General features: G+C 41.2%; 2 protein-coding genes across 5 annotated transcripts in view; one reads left to right on the forward strand and one right to left on the reverse strand.

The window, feature by feature from the left end:
- Window positions 1–1,428, forward strand: part of MED23 (mediator complex subunit 23) — a 46,748-nt gene extending 45,320 nt beyond the window's left edge. For both annotated transcript variants that reach the window (XM_026504807.3, XM_026504805.4), the window contains one exon: window positions 292–1,428. In XM_026504807.3, coding sequence (XP_026360592.1) covers window positions 292–459 — 168 coding nt within the window. In that variant the 3' untranslated portion in view covers window positions 460–1,428. The remainder of the gene's footprint in view (window positions 1–291) is intronic.
- Window positions 1,429–3,389: 1,961 nt separating this feature from the next.
- Window positions 3,390–15,449, reverse strand: ARG1 (arginase 1). Of its 3 annotated transcripts, none has more exons than XM_048225928.2 (8): window positions 15,358–15,449; window positions 11,053–11,260; window positions 8,402–8,576; window positions 6,220–6,379; window positions 4,877–4,971; window positions 4,449–4,553; window positions 4,108–4,244; window positions 3,390–3,885 (listed from the first exon to the last, which is right to left on the reverse strand). In XM_048225928.2, the coding sequence occupies exons 2-8, from the start codon at window positions 11,096–11,098 to the stop codon at window positions 3,719–3,721; spliced, it is 885 nt and encodes a 294-aa protein (XP_048081885.1). In that variant the 5' UTR covers window positions 11,099–11,260; window positions 15,358–15,449; the 3' UTR covers window positions 3,390–3,718. The 3 variants fall into 3 exon arrangements, with proteins under 3 accessions (XP_048081885.1, XP_026360589.2, XP_044242268.2); XM_026504804.4 differs by lacking the exon at window positions 15,358–15,449 and adding an exon at window positions 14,880–15,341 and having other exon boundaries at window positions 11,188–11,260; XM_044386333.3 differs by lacking the exon at window positions 15,358–15,449 and adding an exon at window positions 15,054–15,248.
- Between the last annotated feature and the right edge of the window lie 820 nt (window positions 15,450–16,269).

Genomic DNA, 16,269 nt, shown 5'->3' on the forward strand with positions numbered 1-16,269 from the left:
AGACTATGTTAGCTTTTGACAGTGGGATGACTGGCTAGCTAGGTAAGTGAGTATGTTTTTGTAAGTGTAGACATATATAGATTATATGCACATGTATAATGTGTGTGAGGGAGAACACATTTTTTCCTCATGTAAGAGAGAAATAATTTTGTTTTTGTTAAAACATAGAAACTTCTCATCCAGCCCACTCCACTCCCTAGTTTATTATTTCCAGATATGTATAAAGCACTTCTTTAACGGTGGGAATTGAAGTTCTCTAGTTAAAATATTTTTAATGTGTTTATTTCTTAGGTAGAGAAGATTATCTGTAATTTAAAACCAGCTTTAAAACTTCGTCTTCGATTCATCACACACATTAGCAAGATGGAGCCAGCTGCCGTGCCTCCGCAAGCCATGAGTAGTGGGTCTCCGGCCCCTCAGTCTAGTCAGGTGCCGGGGTCCTTACCAGTAACTCAGTGAAGTCCAGGTGTACGGTGGTGGAAATGGAAACACATTTGTCTTTGAAAGTGGACTCACATCTCTTAAATCTGAACATGATCGGGCTACATAGTGATGTAGTAGAAGCGGTAATGTTCAGATTGTTTTATTTTGATTCAAATGATGAATCTGGATACTTTATAACTCCCATCTCCCTATCTATATTTTTGTCTCTAAGAGATCAAGTAAGCTACATGTTGCTCCTGTCCATAACAATTTATTAGAGCTACCTGGGAATATGGAGGTATCTATGATCAAATGACTTTCGTTAGATACTTTCAGTCTTTCCTATTCTAGTCACTGGTTTTATTTTTAATTTTTATTAAGGACTTCAGTCTTTAAATACATTGTTTTAAAGGCACTGCATGTAAAATAGTTATCTAATCATTTTATACATAAATCTCTTGGTGTATCTTTGGGATAAGAGATTTATGTCGAGTGAAGGACTCTAGATTTCATTGCATTGCAGGAGCACAGTTTCATATTCTTTTAAAAATGGCTTAAAATTTTTACCATAGGTTTCCAAATACGTGGGTTAATGTTTCTGTCAAGGCAGATCGGCAAGTTTTTGCCTTTGCTGTGGACTTGAACTTACTGTATGAAATGAGTTGGAAGCCATGTAAGAAAATAACATAGAAATGCATAAACTTAATAAAATCATGGTTAAATGGTGATTCTCCAATCTCTATTTTTAAAAATAAATTAATTGCCTTTCCAGGTTGACACTTTCACCTAGCCAATGATACGATTCTTTAAATTTTTATAATCTTAAAAATTTTAAGTATTTATATTTTTAAATACAGCATACATTTTGGTTCTTTAGGGTTTATCAGATTTTGAGAGACAAACTGTTAATTTGGGGTGGGGGGAAATGGCATTAAGATTGTAAAAGCCTTGAAAAGTAATTACTAAAATCTGTTGAATGAATAAACTGATTACTTACTTACTCAATCTGAGTGAGTGTCTGCTGTGTTCCAGGCAGTATGCTAACTGGGTTATAAGAGAGAACTGGGCTGTTTCTAGGGGTTGTACACTACAGTTCATGACTGACATTGGCCTGGGACTTAAGAGTTACTTTTTTTTTTTTTTTTAAGAATCAGAGAAGTTTGACTAACTATACTTCAAAAATTTACTTCCAAATGCATTCCTCTTACACTTTTATCTTGCTTGTGGTTCATATTATTCTGATCATTAAATCTTTATTTGCCATGCAAGTCCAGGTTAAAATTTCTATAACGGTGTAAGTAATTTTTCTAGGTTAATGGTATTCTTAAAATTCTCCAGAAATTTTGGAGAAATGAATTCAAGTATTACTTTTAACATAGTTTCAATATATTCTTGCTGCCTTGAAGAATGTATTGCTTTGAGATCATAGAATGGGAATAATTGTGACACTGGTATTAAACAGAATAAAGAAAGTGAAAATCAGTCCCACTTTCCCAAGGACAAATACATTCCAGTTAATTTATTAAAAATTCCCTTTTCTCCTCTCTTACTAAAAATATGGGGATCTGATTTTCCCAAAAGAGGCTTTTAAAAGAATTGCTAATCAGGCATTAGAAGAAGATAGATTTATTTGGTTTTAGAATGCACCTGAGGGGAAAACAATGCCTTTATATTCATTGCATCCTAAAAGTTTTTCTTTCTGAAAATTAATAGTATTTTCAGAGTGGCTCTGTCCTATAGGACTTTCTGCAGTGGTGGAAGTATTGTGTCTGTGCTGTCCAATACAGTCAGAAGCTACACATGCCTACTGAGCACTTGAAATGTGGAACTGAATTTTTTATTTTATTAAGCTTTAATTAATTTAAGTAACCCCATGTGCCTACATTATTAACATTATACTTTAAGGTCCATCATAATTGCTCTTACCTAAAAGTAATTCAGTAAAATATTTATCTTACAGAGTCTACAGTGTCAACAGTTAGGTTTAAGATTCTGGGGTGCATGTGAAAAATCAGATGATAGAGGCTCTTTAACACATGCTGTTACAGCAATGGGATTGGCTTCATTACAGAGTCTGCTGGAGTTCTGTATAAGTTGGGGAGGAGGGGAAGAGTTTGCTTCCCTGATTTTGATCATGCAGTTGACCCTTAACACAGGGGTTAAGGGTGCTGACCTCCACACACAGTCGAAAATTTATAACTTTTGACTCCCCAAAAGCTTAACTACTGATAGCCTATTGTTGACCAAAAGCCTTACTGATAACATTAGCAGCCGATTATCAGATATTTTGTAGATAATATACATATATAATATGTATTATATACTGTATTCTTATAATAAAGCTAGAGAAACGATGTTATTAAAATCATAAGAAAGAAAATTTACATTGCTGTGCTGTATCAAAAAAAAATTCAGTTATAAGTGGACCCACACAGTACAAAGCCATGTTCTTCAAGGATCAACTGTAGTTTAGTCTTTTATTTTATTTTATTTTATTTTATTTTATTATATTCCATTTCCCTCACTATATTCCAGAGCCAAGATGAGTTTGTGGGTTGTTTAAGGATTTCAGCCAATGAGACACTATAATTGCAATGAGTGAAGGGGAGGAGGGAATGTTTGGAAGCCGCAGATAATTTAGTGAAATTCCTATCTGAATTAGAAGGTATTAGAAACAAATAATTTGGTTTCTTCTTTCTACCTCCAAAAAGGCTACCTCAATAGCAGCCTTGCTTAAAGTATAAACCAATATCATGTCTGAGGTTTAGAAAAAGTAAAACATGGTCATCTAACATTAACGAACTTGGAGATTCACGAGGCCGTACCATTACCCATTTTACAGATGAAAAAACCAGGAGGCAGAGTTTCGTCTCACCAGTTTCACAGTGTTTGGGGGATGATGATTTCACTGTGGGCTTTTTAAATCCTCAATAAATCCATGTGTTTAGAAACATACAGACATAATAGAACCTTAATATAAAGAGTTTATTATAAAAATCACATCTTTTGAACAACATGGGAATATGGTCCCTTTTCAGGTGGGATAGCTTTATCTCCTGATATCAGGAGTCCCACTCTATGTGTGCTTTTAATTACACAAAACTTAGAATTTCCAAATCTTGAATTTCACACCAAGAGGGAATTGATAGTTTATATTAATTATACCAATATTTACCAAGGCAGAACATTTTTCAGAAAGACCAAATATTTGGGAAAATAACTATAAGCTTAAGTAAATTATTAGATTGGCTAATTATGACATTAGCTGTGAGATTTTTAGGTGATGTTTCCACATTTACTTAGGTGGGTTAAGGTAGTCAATAGGCTTATGATTACCCTCCCGTGCAACTCCAAAGCAAGACAAGGTTATTGCTACTGCTGTGTTCACTGTTCGAGTTACTTCTTCTGGTGTCTTCCCCAGAGAGGGGTTCACTTCCATTATATCTAATCCTGAGAGTAGCCCTGTAACAACAATGGAAAATAATGTAATTTGTTAAATAGTTGACGTTTTTAATCCAGTACCCTGCCTTGAAATATTATCCAGGAGCGTGAACAGGTGGTGATTGCATCATGTGATGGGCATTCTAGAAGTGTCCGATGGGGCTTGATTTTCAGATCGGAGGGTATAAATATATACTGGCCATGTGTACACTTGCTTCTTTATTCATCCCAATTTTTACCTACCTGTTTTGTAAATTTCTTCTGCAATGTAGAGACCTTCTCTGTAAGACAGACCTCCCACAACTGGTGTGCCCGTAGCTGGTGTGAAAGATGGGTCCAATCCATCAACATCAAAGCTCAGATGAATTCGCCTTTTTTTCCTTTTAAGAGGTGGGAAAGAAATTCAGTTTAAAGTTGGTGGTTTAATACATAGTACATAAATATAGTTTTTACCTTGTTTTATAAAAAGTAACAATCCAGTGAAGTTCCATAATTTTACATGAAGGCTTTATTAATAATTTACATTAACATCAGTAGTAAGTCCTTTTAATAATATTTACATTACACACACACAAGCATCATACCTTCCTAGTAGATAGCTGAGGGCTTCTTCCATCACCTTGCCAATTCCCAGTTTATCCACTTCAGTCATTGAAAAATATTTAATACCCAGAGTTTTCAAAATGTAGCTATGAAAGATATTAAGATAATCCTACAGTTAATAAAGAGTCTAACTCTATGCTGTCTTGTTTCCTTTTAAAGAAAGGATCATTGTGGTAAAATACATAAAATATTTAAGTCCTATGAACTATATGTATATATCGATTTATTTTTAACAGTAAATTAATATAAAGATCACCTGATTTATAGACATAAATATTTATATGGGTATATAGTTATAGACATATATACTTGGTGCTTAAAATCATTTTTTTTCTCATAGGTTTGACCAGCATGCCTAGCATGCAAAAGAGAGAAAATGAAGGTAATTCACATCAAGGAATAAACTTACTGTTCCCCAGGGTCCACGTCTCTCAGGCCAATATACACAATATCTTTGGCAGATATGCAGGGAGTCACCCAGGAGAATCCTGGTACATCGGGGATCTAAAATTGCAATGTTTCCATTTGATTAGTATATATGATTCTTGAGCACATCTTATATTGAAAGTGAAGGGCCCTTGCTGGATTGCATTTATCTTCTATTTAGAACATATATTTTGAAGAAATCATTAAAACACAATACAAAATTCAGAAGAGAATGCCTGCCTTGGTTTGGGGTATCTAGGTAGCTTGGCCTTACCCACTTTCACCCTGGTCCAGACCCGAACCTGAATCATTTGTCAGCATTTACCCACTCCGTGCCCCATTCCACTGGGCTCTGCTTTCCCAAAATCTGCTATGAAGAAATCGGTGTGCTTTCATGACTTTTGTGGCTTTCTTCTTTATTCCTCTTCTCAGTAAGGACTTAGAGTCCCAAGGATGGCTTAGAGTGACTGGGGGAGATTTTCAAGCAGCTCTTCGGGTGCTCTCCAGATGTCCTGGAGCCAAGGGTGGCTATTCCCATGTGCTAACTACACACTTTGCAACTTTATAAATCTATCACTTGGTCATCAGTTCAGAAAGTGTTACTTCTGAGCACTTAACAAGGGGGTTTGGATCCCCAGGTATCCTCATAAAGACCAATATTGTACAGCTATATCAGTAAGAATTGTTTTTGATATGCTACAGAATATCGATGAATATGAACCACAGCGTTACATCTTCATCTGGAATGTCACCTCACATCTTTTAGAAAAGAAGTTTCTAGGGAGCAAGGAGTTAGTTCTTCCTCTTACGATGTAGATACAAACTTCTCACAGTAAGGATGCTAAATAATAAACCTTTGTAATCCACATTTTAAAACTCCATTTTTGAAAAAGGTCCCATGATTGGAGGGGACGCTTGCAAAGCATGAGAGGCTGTGTAGCACATGGTAGAAAGAGGTAGGTTATAGATCAGTTCTGGTGCTTGCCTTGCTATGTGCTTGGCATGTGATCTTGACCAAGTCAGTTAACCTCTGAACCTCTGCTAATTTGCTTATAAAGGATTACTCTCTGCCCCACATACTGAACTGGGTAACTTAAGAATCAAGAGGGAAGATATATGTAAAGTCAGTTTGCAAACTATCATGTAAGGTAGAGGCACAGGGCCTCACTTCCTTTACGCACCAACCCTTAGCTTATTGGCTGCTGAGAAGATGGTTTGCAATGACATCGAAAGTAAGATGGCACCAGGTTCCTCCTTCCCTTCTATCACCTGAACTTCTGCTAAAGAGACCGTTCCTTTCTAATAGAATAGCAACCAGCCTCTTACCTTTCCTTTTAGTTCCTTCAGGAGAAAAGACACCGGTTGTCCGTGCAAGTTCCCACTTGTAGTTGTCAGTGGAGTGTTGATATCGGTGTGAGCATCCACCCAAATGACACAGAGATCTGGGTGGACCCTGGCATGGCCAGAGATGCTTCCAACCGCCATACTTCAGAGGAAAAATACAGTGTGAACATCAGGTTTGCAATATTATTCCATCCATCATATTATTAACTCCGTGCTCTCACTTGGTTTTCCTTTCAGTCAAAATGGCTGGTACTTCTGATAGGTTTTTAATTGGAGGTGCCCATTAAATACTTATAACCATAGAAAGCATAGCTTGTGCTTAATTACTAACAAGTTAAGTTTACACCAATGGCCCTACTAAAAAATCTGTGATTTTTTTTTTTTTTGGAAACCACCTTCTAATAAAATTGCAAATTATTATTTTAACCAAAAATTAAATCTGTATAAAAACACTAGCTACACAAGAAATTCCTTAGCATGAGACACTATTTAATTCTCAAGATTAAATCAGTCTCACTTTCTCTTGTCTCTTGGGAAATACTTCCATTCTTTCAAGTGAATTACCACAGAGTCCGTTTTTCCTAAAATCCAATGATTTTACAACTGGGGAGCATCACTCAGAAATCCTTGTATCCAGTTCAGCCAGATTTTCCTGGGGGCTCGCTTGCTGTTCGTCACTCAGACGCTCTCTTGAACTCTCTCCTCTCCTGCCACACGTGTAAAGACCCACTCTTAGCCAGGTCCAGAACTCTCAAAGTTCCACTCAAATGCTCCGAGCTCCAGAAACTTTGCCGGATGGAAGCACTGAGTGACATCTTACATAAAAGTCCGAAGCTTAGGATTGGCCACCCGGCGTCTGTGTTCTCCCACGGCAGACGGTCAAGCGTCGTGCAGAGAACTGTGACCTCACAGTTGCTCAGGTGAAGGCAGCCCGCCTCGAAGCTTAGTATTGATCCTGCTGCTCGATATTTGTTTCCCCTTCAGATGTCTTGGCTTGTGGCTCTTTGCCACTCTTAAAACTGCCACTTACAAATTTTTCCACGTAAAAAAGAAAGTGAGCCCCAGTTTCTCAACTGCAGTTTTGTCACACAGGAGCCCCGGAAATGGTTTGGCTCTGGAGCCGAAGTGATTGATGCCTGCTTCAAGAGCCATTGTTGTGTTTGCACTTTTTCTTTTTAAAAAGATTTTATTTAACTATTGGACAGAGAGAGAGACAGCCAGCGAGAGAGGGAACACAGGCAGGGGGAGCGGGAGAGGAAGAAGCAGGCTCCCAGCAGAGAAGCCTGATGTGGGGCTCGATCCCAGGACCCCGGGATCATGCCCTGAGCCGAAGGCAGAGGCTTAAGACTGAGCCACCCAGGCGCCCCGTGTTTGTACTTTCTGATCTGATTAGACCTCTGAATATGTGCTCGGGGACCTCGAGAGTAGACATTAAAAAGGCTCGTGCACAGAACGGGTCTTTGCCACATTATTTATAATCAGGAAAATTTGAAAATTACCTGAATAGGTGGCAATATGGATATGTAGAGTGATTTAATACCTTGATGAAAAATTATACAACAATAAAAATTATGCTTATATATATCATGAGGTAACATAGGGAAATCTGTACTTTAAGTTAAGAACAAAGTATGGGATAACACGGTTGTTAAACAAAGTCAGGTACAAGTGAAACAGTACGGCAGGAAGCAAATATGTTCGATTTGCAGTTTCACTTGAAACGCTTGTTAGGAAATATAATTACTATTATTTTATTTATTTGTGTGTGTGTATTTCAAAAGTTTGAAAGTATTACTTTTATAACAGGAAGCGTATTTTTAAATGTTGACTTAAATAAGTTGTTCTGGAGTCAAGTACAATAACCTGGCTAGGAAATTTCTCATGCTTATTCATTTAGGAATGTAAGTTTGTGCTGAATATTTTACTGAAATCCACTCATGTCATATATTTTCTGCTGTAATAAAGATAATGCAAGACTTCAAATAGAGCTTTCTCTATTTCCAAAAGAAAATAATAACCGAAACAAAAGAAAAAAAAGGCAGAAAATTCGGTATGAAGTATTGATCAGTGCTTTCCCTTTCCTATTTTCTCTTCTCTCACGGTTTGGTTATACTCCCTTATGCCATTTGTGCCAGACTTCAGAGAGAGAATCATTAAACAAGACCTGTGATCTCCGCCCAGCACCAGGCTAGTCCTTCCATTCTTCTTGACTTCCGCCACCACGCCGGCCAGCTGCTCGTTCGCTTTTCCCACGGACCTTGGATTCTTCACAATTTGAAAGGGAGGATCACTAGGGACATCAACAAAGGGCACGTCCCCATAATCTTTCACATCACACTCTATAATTAAAAGCAAAATTCAAGTTACTACATAAAAAAAGATTACATAACAGTCTGTGTAGGATCATTCCAAATTTACACAACAGTGTACATTTATTTATTTATTTATTTATTTATTTATTTATTTATTTTTAAAGATTTTATTTTTATTTATTCGACAGAGATAGAGACAGCCAGCGAGAGAGGGAACACAAGCAGGGGGAGTGGGAGAGGAAGAAGCAGGCTCATAGCAGAGGAGCCTGATGTGGGGCTCGATCCCATAACGCCAGGATCACGCCCTGAGCCGAAGGCAGACGCTTAACCGCTGTGCCACCCAGGCGCCCCAACAGTGTACTTTTATAAGGATAAGCAAAGAAAACATTGGGAAGGACCATAAAAGTTGCAAAGGTAGAAACCATGTCTGTTTTTGCCTGACATCGTCATCTCAGCTGTACACAGGCTCTCGGTGAATACCTCTGGAATCAATCCAGCGAGGCTGGACACGAAAGTAGGACAGTGATAATCTTCCGGTTTGGGCTTAATGAGCGGCCTTGCCGTCTTTATCTCTGTGTGGTCCTCTTGGCTTATGTGCTTTCTACCTTTCTCCAATAAGCATTTGTATTTATAATAAAGAAATAGTTTTTTTTTAAAGAATATATATATATTATATATTATGTTATGTATTATGTGCCCAGAAGGAAATACACCAGTCACACCAGTATTTTCTAAATTTTCTGACTATAATTAACAGTCCTTGGTTTCAATCCAATCTGTTACCTGCTGTAGCAGTTCAGCTCCCTCCTCGGTGCATTGTACCTGCCTCATAGTGGTATTGTCAGAATTCAGTAAGCATACGATTAGCAACGAGCTTAACACTTCAGTGAGCTCAGGAAATAAAGGCTTATTATAACTTTTTAATAAGGAGAAATCGCAGGCAATCCCAGGTTCCTAACGACGTGGGTGCACGTCCAAGAAGGCCTTGCATTAGGCTTCAAGGTACAGAGCTTCAGGTAAAACTGTGGCATGAGATCAGTTCGGGGTTCTGAACTAACTAGTCATTGTGTATTTTATTTATTATATGTTTGTGCGTATCCATGATTCAATAACACATCTAAGAGATTTAACCTGATATAAAACCTCACCAAATTATGCTCGTAAACTGAGACTAGTCCGGTCCATTTACACAACCCTTCTGTTCTCTCTCCCCCTCCTTTTTTCAGCTTCATGACATGTAATTCTTATTTACTACAATTCTTTCATCTTAACTGTACAGGTCAATGAGTTTTAGAAACATCTACAGTCTTGAAACCACCACCATAATCAAGATTGAGAACACGTCCATTACGCCCCCAACTCCCATATGCCCCTTTGCAGTCATTCCCTTGCCCATCCCAAGGCAACTGCTGATGAGCTTCTGTTGCTATGCTTTTGTCTTTTCTAGAATTTCATGTACAAGCAGTCACACAGTAGGTGTCTCTTGTGTGTGCTCTCTTTCACTTAGCGAGCTGTCTTTGAGGCTCACCCATGTCCTCGCCTGTGTCAGTGGTCTGTTCCTTTTATGGTTGAGCACCAGCCCGCAGTGTGGGTGAACCACCGGTCATGTATCCCTTCACCAGTTATGGGTGTTCTGTTGTCTCCGTTCTTTGGGCTGTTAAAAATAATGCTGCTAGGGGGCGCCTGGGTGGCACAGCGGTTAAGCGTCTGCCTTCGGCTCAGGGCGTGATCCTGGAGTTCTGGGATCGAGCCCCACATCAGGCTCCTCTGCTGGGAGCCTGCTTCTTCCTCTCCCACTCCCCCTGCTTGTGTTCCCTCTCTCGCTGGCTGTCTCTCTGTCACATAAATAAATAAAATCTTTAAAAAAAAATAATAATAATGCTGCTAGGAGCACTCAAGTACAAGTCTTGGTGTGGATGTGTTTTCACTTCTCCTGGTAAATACCTAGGAGTAGATGTGATGGGCCAGAAGGCAGTTGGACGTTTACTTAAGAAAGAGCCAAACTACTTTCCAAAGTGGCTGTATCATGAAGCATTCCCACCAGAAACGTGTGACAGTTCTGGTAGCTCTGTGTCCTTGCCAATTCTTCATCAGGAATTTTATATAGAAAGACGACATTTGCTTTAGCCGATACGTTTAGACTCTGTATCATTTCTTATCTGCAGGCTCATGTATGTGTATGTGTGGTGTCTGCATATACAACGACACGCTGGGCAAACACTAGGTGCCATCAACATCATCCTCATCGTCGTCGTCATCCCTGCTTTATTTCCTTTTACAAACAGGAGTCCTCTTGCCAGCCGAGTACTTCCTGCTGCCCCTTGCTTTTCATTTGCAGTTCCCCTGACTCCCCTACTCCCCCACCCAACCCCCGTTCTAGCCCACAGATTCTTTCATACAATCGCCTGGCCAGAAAGACAAAATATCTGAGTGAGGATCTTCAGCCAACAATACTGACAGAGCATTTTCTCCATACACTGCTTTTTTAAGAAATAGGATGTACCTCTAAAGTGACCACTCGTGCTGCAGTTCTGTGGGATAAATGTCATTGCAGGTACACCCCCTTTTAGCAGGAGCCTGCTCCTTTCTTCAGAGCGGGAAGAAAATCAGGCTGGTCATCTTTCAATGGAAAAATTACCTTGTTCTTTCAGTTTCTCAAGCAGGCCAGCGTTTCTCAATGCTGCGGGGCCTTCTTCCACCCCTCCTCGTGGCTAAATGATTAGAAAATAAAATAATTCAGACATGATCAGATGCCCACAATAGAAACTCTTTTCATTCTTTAATCGGGTGAAGAGTAACTATCGTTTTTTGAGTTCCTCCCGAGCCAGGAATTTACCCCATCTCATGGAATCATCCCAGCAAGGCAGATTGAGTGAGTCCCACGTCAACGATGAGGCTCTGGAATCGGAAAGGTTATTTCATTTTCCTACAGACGCACAGCTAACAAATGGCAGAGTCTTAGTTCACTTCCAGGTTCTTTGGGTTCCGGGACCTGCGTCTCCTCTTCCCATGACAGACACCGCGCTACCAACATGGCGAAGATGTATTTTGTGCAAAAGCACTCTTAGAGACAGAGACACAATCAACTAAAAAGAGAGGCCTTCTGTGTTTGAGCAACTCATGAGCGAATAGGGATTTGTATATTTAACCCCAGTTACAGTACGTGGAGATCGGCTCCAGTGCCATGCAGGTCATCGCAACAAAAACAGATGCTCCAGACTCGGCCGGGGACACAGTGTGCCGGGAAGGCTGCGTAGAGTGGTTGACATTCCAGCTGAGTCTTGCAACATGAGCAGGTTTTTGGGAAAAGGGATGGCGTGCTGGAGCTACTTTGCAAACCCAGGGAACGACTTGGCTAAAAGCCTGAGAAAAAGCCGAGCCTGGCAGGAGAGAGCCATACGTGCGGGTCCGCAGGGCGGTAAGCGAGCGAGCTCCTGGCGGCAGAAACTCATCACCCGGAGCTGAAGCCACAAAGCCAATCCGGTATTTCAGGTTCTGACTTGCTTCAGCAAGATGGACAAGAATTCTCCCCTTGCCGTTTCCTACGTCAGAGAGGCCAACCCACATCCTCCTTGGCATAAATCCCCTCCAGCTTCCTGGCAGAATCCAAGTCTACAGGAACAGTCCTCTTCTGCAGCTGATTCTGATTTCCAGCAGGGCTGGTAGGCACGGGAAGTTCCTCTGTGTTACCCAACGAGAAGACGTGCCAAGAGACCGTGTGTGTGTCTGTCCCTACGACTGGGGCTGTGGCACCAAACGAAGCAGCTATTTCTACCGAATTCCAGGGACAGCTGACTTGGCCCGGCTGCTGGGCGAGCCCTGCGTGTCACATTCCTGCTCCGGGTGGCAAGTGCCCGCCTGCCTCGGCCTGACATGTGTTGCTCCTTCTCTCCCTTGCCTGCTGGCACGCGCACCCCCACACACCTCCCTCCTGGAGCAGATGGAACTGCCCCTTCCTTAAACCTCTGGGAAGTGCTGCTTGGCTCGAATTTTGCCTTTCCTTTGGTGGTTGTTTGCTTTGTCTTTCCTCCCTTGTTAGATTTCAGCCCAAGGGTTCTTTCCGCTCAGGGGCTACACGTTGTAGTGCTTCGTAGATGCTCAAAACCCATCACCCCGAGAAAACGCCCTGGCCGGTTCCCTCTTCCTTTTAAGCTTTGGAACAAGTCCTCTAGACCCCTTAGCTGACACTCTATTTGGGCTCACACAGTGACTAGATTTCCCAGAGTGATACGTTCCATCATTCTTTTCTACTTGTTTGATTCGAGCTGCTTCTCACGATTGGTCTTTTCTCGTTGCTCGGTTTACCGACTCACTCTGGAGATCACCTCGTTACCTCCACTGACTTCGAAGCTGGGCCCCAGCCCTAACTGGCCACAAGGGTCAAGTCCACTGCCAACTGCCGGCATCGACACACGTCAGGAGCATAGGCTTCGGGATCATCCAATCCTGTCTCGAATCACAGTCAAGGCTAGTAACTTAGCAAATTACCAGACCTCTCTGAGCCTTAGTGAACTGTACAATAAATATAGTACTTCTGTCGTCTGTTGCCATCAACTCCCCATGCACCGCTCTCTGCCTTGCAAGTGAGTGGAGTCTTTCCTCAGACTCAACCTCCTGGTCATCTGCCCTTAATCCTCTCCTTTGCCTGTTTGTGAACTTCTACTTCCTGTAGGTGAGGAGAGATGCTAATATGTTGGCCACCATTTTCCTCCTATGCTAGGGCTTAGGGTAGAAACATCTCTCTCTGAGCCCTTACTATCAGGAGACAATAAGCTTCCTTCTCATGGGGCCAAGTTTTAATAAGGGAAGAGCTCTAGGCGAAAACAAAAAAAGAAATACTAAGAAATACTGAAGAACAGAAAGTGCATCAGGCTGTATTTCAAAATACTATCCCTTTGAAGGGCTATTATTATCACAGCGTGAATTCTTCTGCTGAGGTCCGAGGACCAGAGTATATTCAGGCTGCTACCTGCCTTCCTGCCTCCCTCCCTCCCGCACTCCCTCCCTTCTCCCTTCTGTCCTTCTTTCCTTCCTTCCTTCCTTCCTTCCTTCCTTCCTTCCTTCCTTCCTTCTTTCCTTCCTTCTTAAATTTTTATTTGCCTCCCTCCTTTCCTTCCTTTCGGTCAGTTACTTTCATTCTGTCTTCATTAGAACCTGTCGCAAGAATAGGTGAGTATATTGTGGGTTTTGCAATTAACCCGAGCACTAGAAGAAACACTTCTGTGTCAGCAAGATGTCCCCGTGTCCGGGAGAGAGCTTTGAAGGGCTACCAGGGGTGGTGCAGCAGTGTTTACGGACAGTCCAGATGCAGTCTGGGTCTCTACCCTCTGACCTCTCCCAATCTGTTTTGCAATAAAATGCCAGAGTGCCAAACACGAGTTCAAAACTGAAAGGAGTGAACTACTACCCAGATGGGCAAAGAGAACGCTGGAAAACGAAGACCCTGTTTGAAACAACCACAGGGACAAAATATCAATCCGCGGAGTTTCGGTTCACACTTTGTCTTGTTTGCTTTTGTTCTTGTTCTCGGTTTTCCGCCTTTAAGGACCGATGCTTGCTGAAGCCTGAGGTCTCTCATCACACCGTATTTGCCAGAATGAGTGCGCTCACCAGAAGAAAAGGCTGCAAAGTGCAATGTTGCTGGCATGTGTTGGCAATCTGGGAATTTCATAAATGCATTAGTCCCTTCAATGTTGCCAACCTCCAGGTGGATTTTCTTTTCTTTCCTTTTTCTTTTTTCCTCCCTCAAAAGGAGATACACAAAGGATTCTACCTAGCCCGTGAACTAACACTTTCACAGGATCATGAAAGCCCTCAAAGAATATGAATCATCCAGCAAGTTGTAAAAAGCAATAACATTTAGGTTATGCAGACTAAAAGAAGTCTGAAAAATGCTGCCAATCCATGAATTGTTTCTAGGCATTAATACATGATTAAACCAATGTGTTTGCTTAAAATCCTCTCGCCTCTGAGCAACAAGAACGTGGGAATCTCAATGAGTAGCTATAATACATACACAGTCCAAATCCATTCAAATAAAAATATGTTCTCTTAAAGAATACAAAGAAAATGTAGTAGATTCACATAAAATTGGCTGCAGCTAAGATTAGGAGCCATGAGAATAAGTGAGTTTGTGACCATAATTCTCCAATGTTGCAAAATGGTAAGAGGACTTAAAAAAAAAAAAAAAAATATATATATATATATATATATATTTCAGGCCCGGTTGTTCCAGGGAACGGAGCTAGGCAGACATTAAGATCTTCCTAATTCTCAAGTCTGAGATTTTGTCATGAATTCCAGTTATTCAAGGCCGCGCTTTTTACTCACCTGGCCCTTCGAGAAAGGCGCTCCGATGATCCCTACAAATTTTGACTTGGAACTCATGCTCTGCCCCCTTCTCTCTGCTGCCCTGAGCTCTCCAGCCACGCACCACTCTCTACAGCCCTCAGTGACCGAGGACACATATTTTTTTCCATTTATAACTAGACTGAATCTGTTTACCTTATTCTAATGAGGAAGGCTGGCTCCACCCCTCGCACCCAAGAACAGTCAGGCAGAGGTCTCGCAAGTTCTTCATACTTGGAGTAACCACGCGTCCCTGTGAGTCTAAGTCTCTAATTAAGTGAGCTTATTCATGTCACCCGTTCACTTCCATTTTACAAAGTCAGCTGGATGACTAGAGTCTTGCCTAACCACAAGCTCGATTTCCTAAGCATGCTAATCTTTTCTAATCATAATCAATTAATCATAACCACATAAGTGATGTCATGGTTCTAGCTGTGGAAACACAGGGCAGGGCACTTACCTCCTCTAGGCCTTTGAATCCTCCTGTGTGGAACAGGGCTGGGCTTGGTGAGTGGGTCTCTCCCTTCCCTTCCAGCCCTGCAACACTGAGCGCCGGTCTCACACACTAGGGTTAATGGTTAATCCCCGAGACACGCCTCATGCCCCACCAGCGGACAGTGTCAAGGAAAGCATATGATTCCCTTTTCTCATTTACTGAGAAGAAAAATGAATTACCCGATGAAGAACCCAAAGATGTTACCGTACAAATTTTGAAATATGGTGTGTAGGGAAAACAACAATTCTTGGGATCGTGATACTATAATCAGAGGTAAAAATAGCCAACGTTCAGTTTTTATCATGTGCTGGATGCTGTTCTTTTATATTCTCTCATTTAATCCTTAGACCAACTTTATAGCAAGTCTGACCATTCGTTCCATTTTTACTGGTAAAGAAACTGAAGCTCAGAGAAGCTGCCAGATGCCAGGCACAGGTGGTAGAGGAAGAGCCGTGATTCACTGGCATTCTGGAACCACCTAACCACTAACCACTAGCCTTTACAGTCTAACCACGGGTGAAGCGTCAGCTCTCCACGCTGGTCAAACTTGTGTGTCCCCGGACGTTGTTTATCATCAGGCAAAAGTATGGATTTAAAAGAAATGCACCCTAAAAATCCCTCCAACTTTAAAGCGATACCATTGGCATTTAAAGGGAAAATTCATTTAGTAGAAACTAATGTCTTTCTCCTATGGATGGAAGAGACTACTGTGGAGCATTTAAATGCCAGAAGTGAAGGGAATTTTGTCTGCTGCATTATCCCCCGTGCTGAGAACAGCGCTGATGTGCGATCCCACTCAATAAATATTTATTGAATGAGTGAGTGAGGAAACCAAAGTCTCGCAGGTCCATTTCAATAGGACCATTTTCTAATGAG

Source organism: Ursus arctos, unplaced genomic scaffold, assembly GCF_023065955.2.
Source record: "Ursus arctos isolate Adak ecotype North America unplaced genomic scaffold, UrsArc2.0 scaffold_13, whole genome shotgun sequence".
Lineage (NCBI taxonomy): Eukaryota > Metazoa > Chordata > Mammalia > Carnivora > Ursidae > Ursus > Ursus arctos.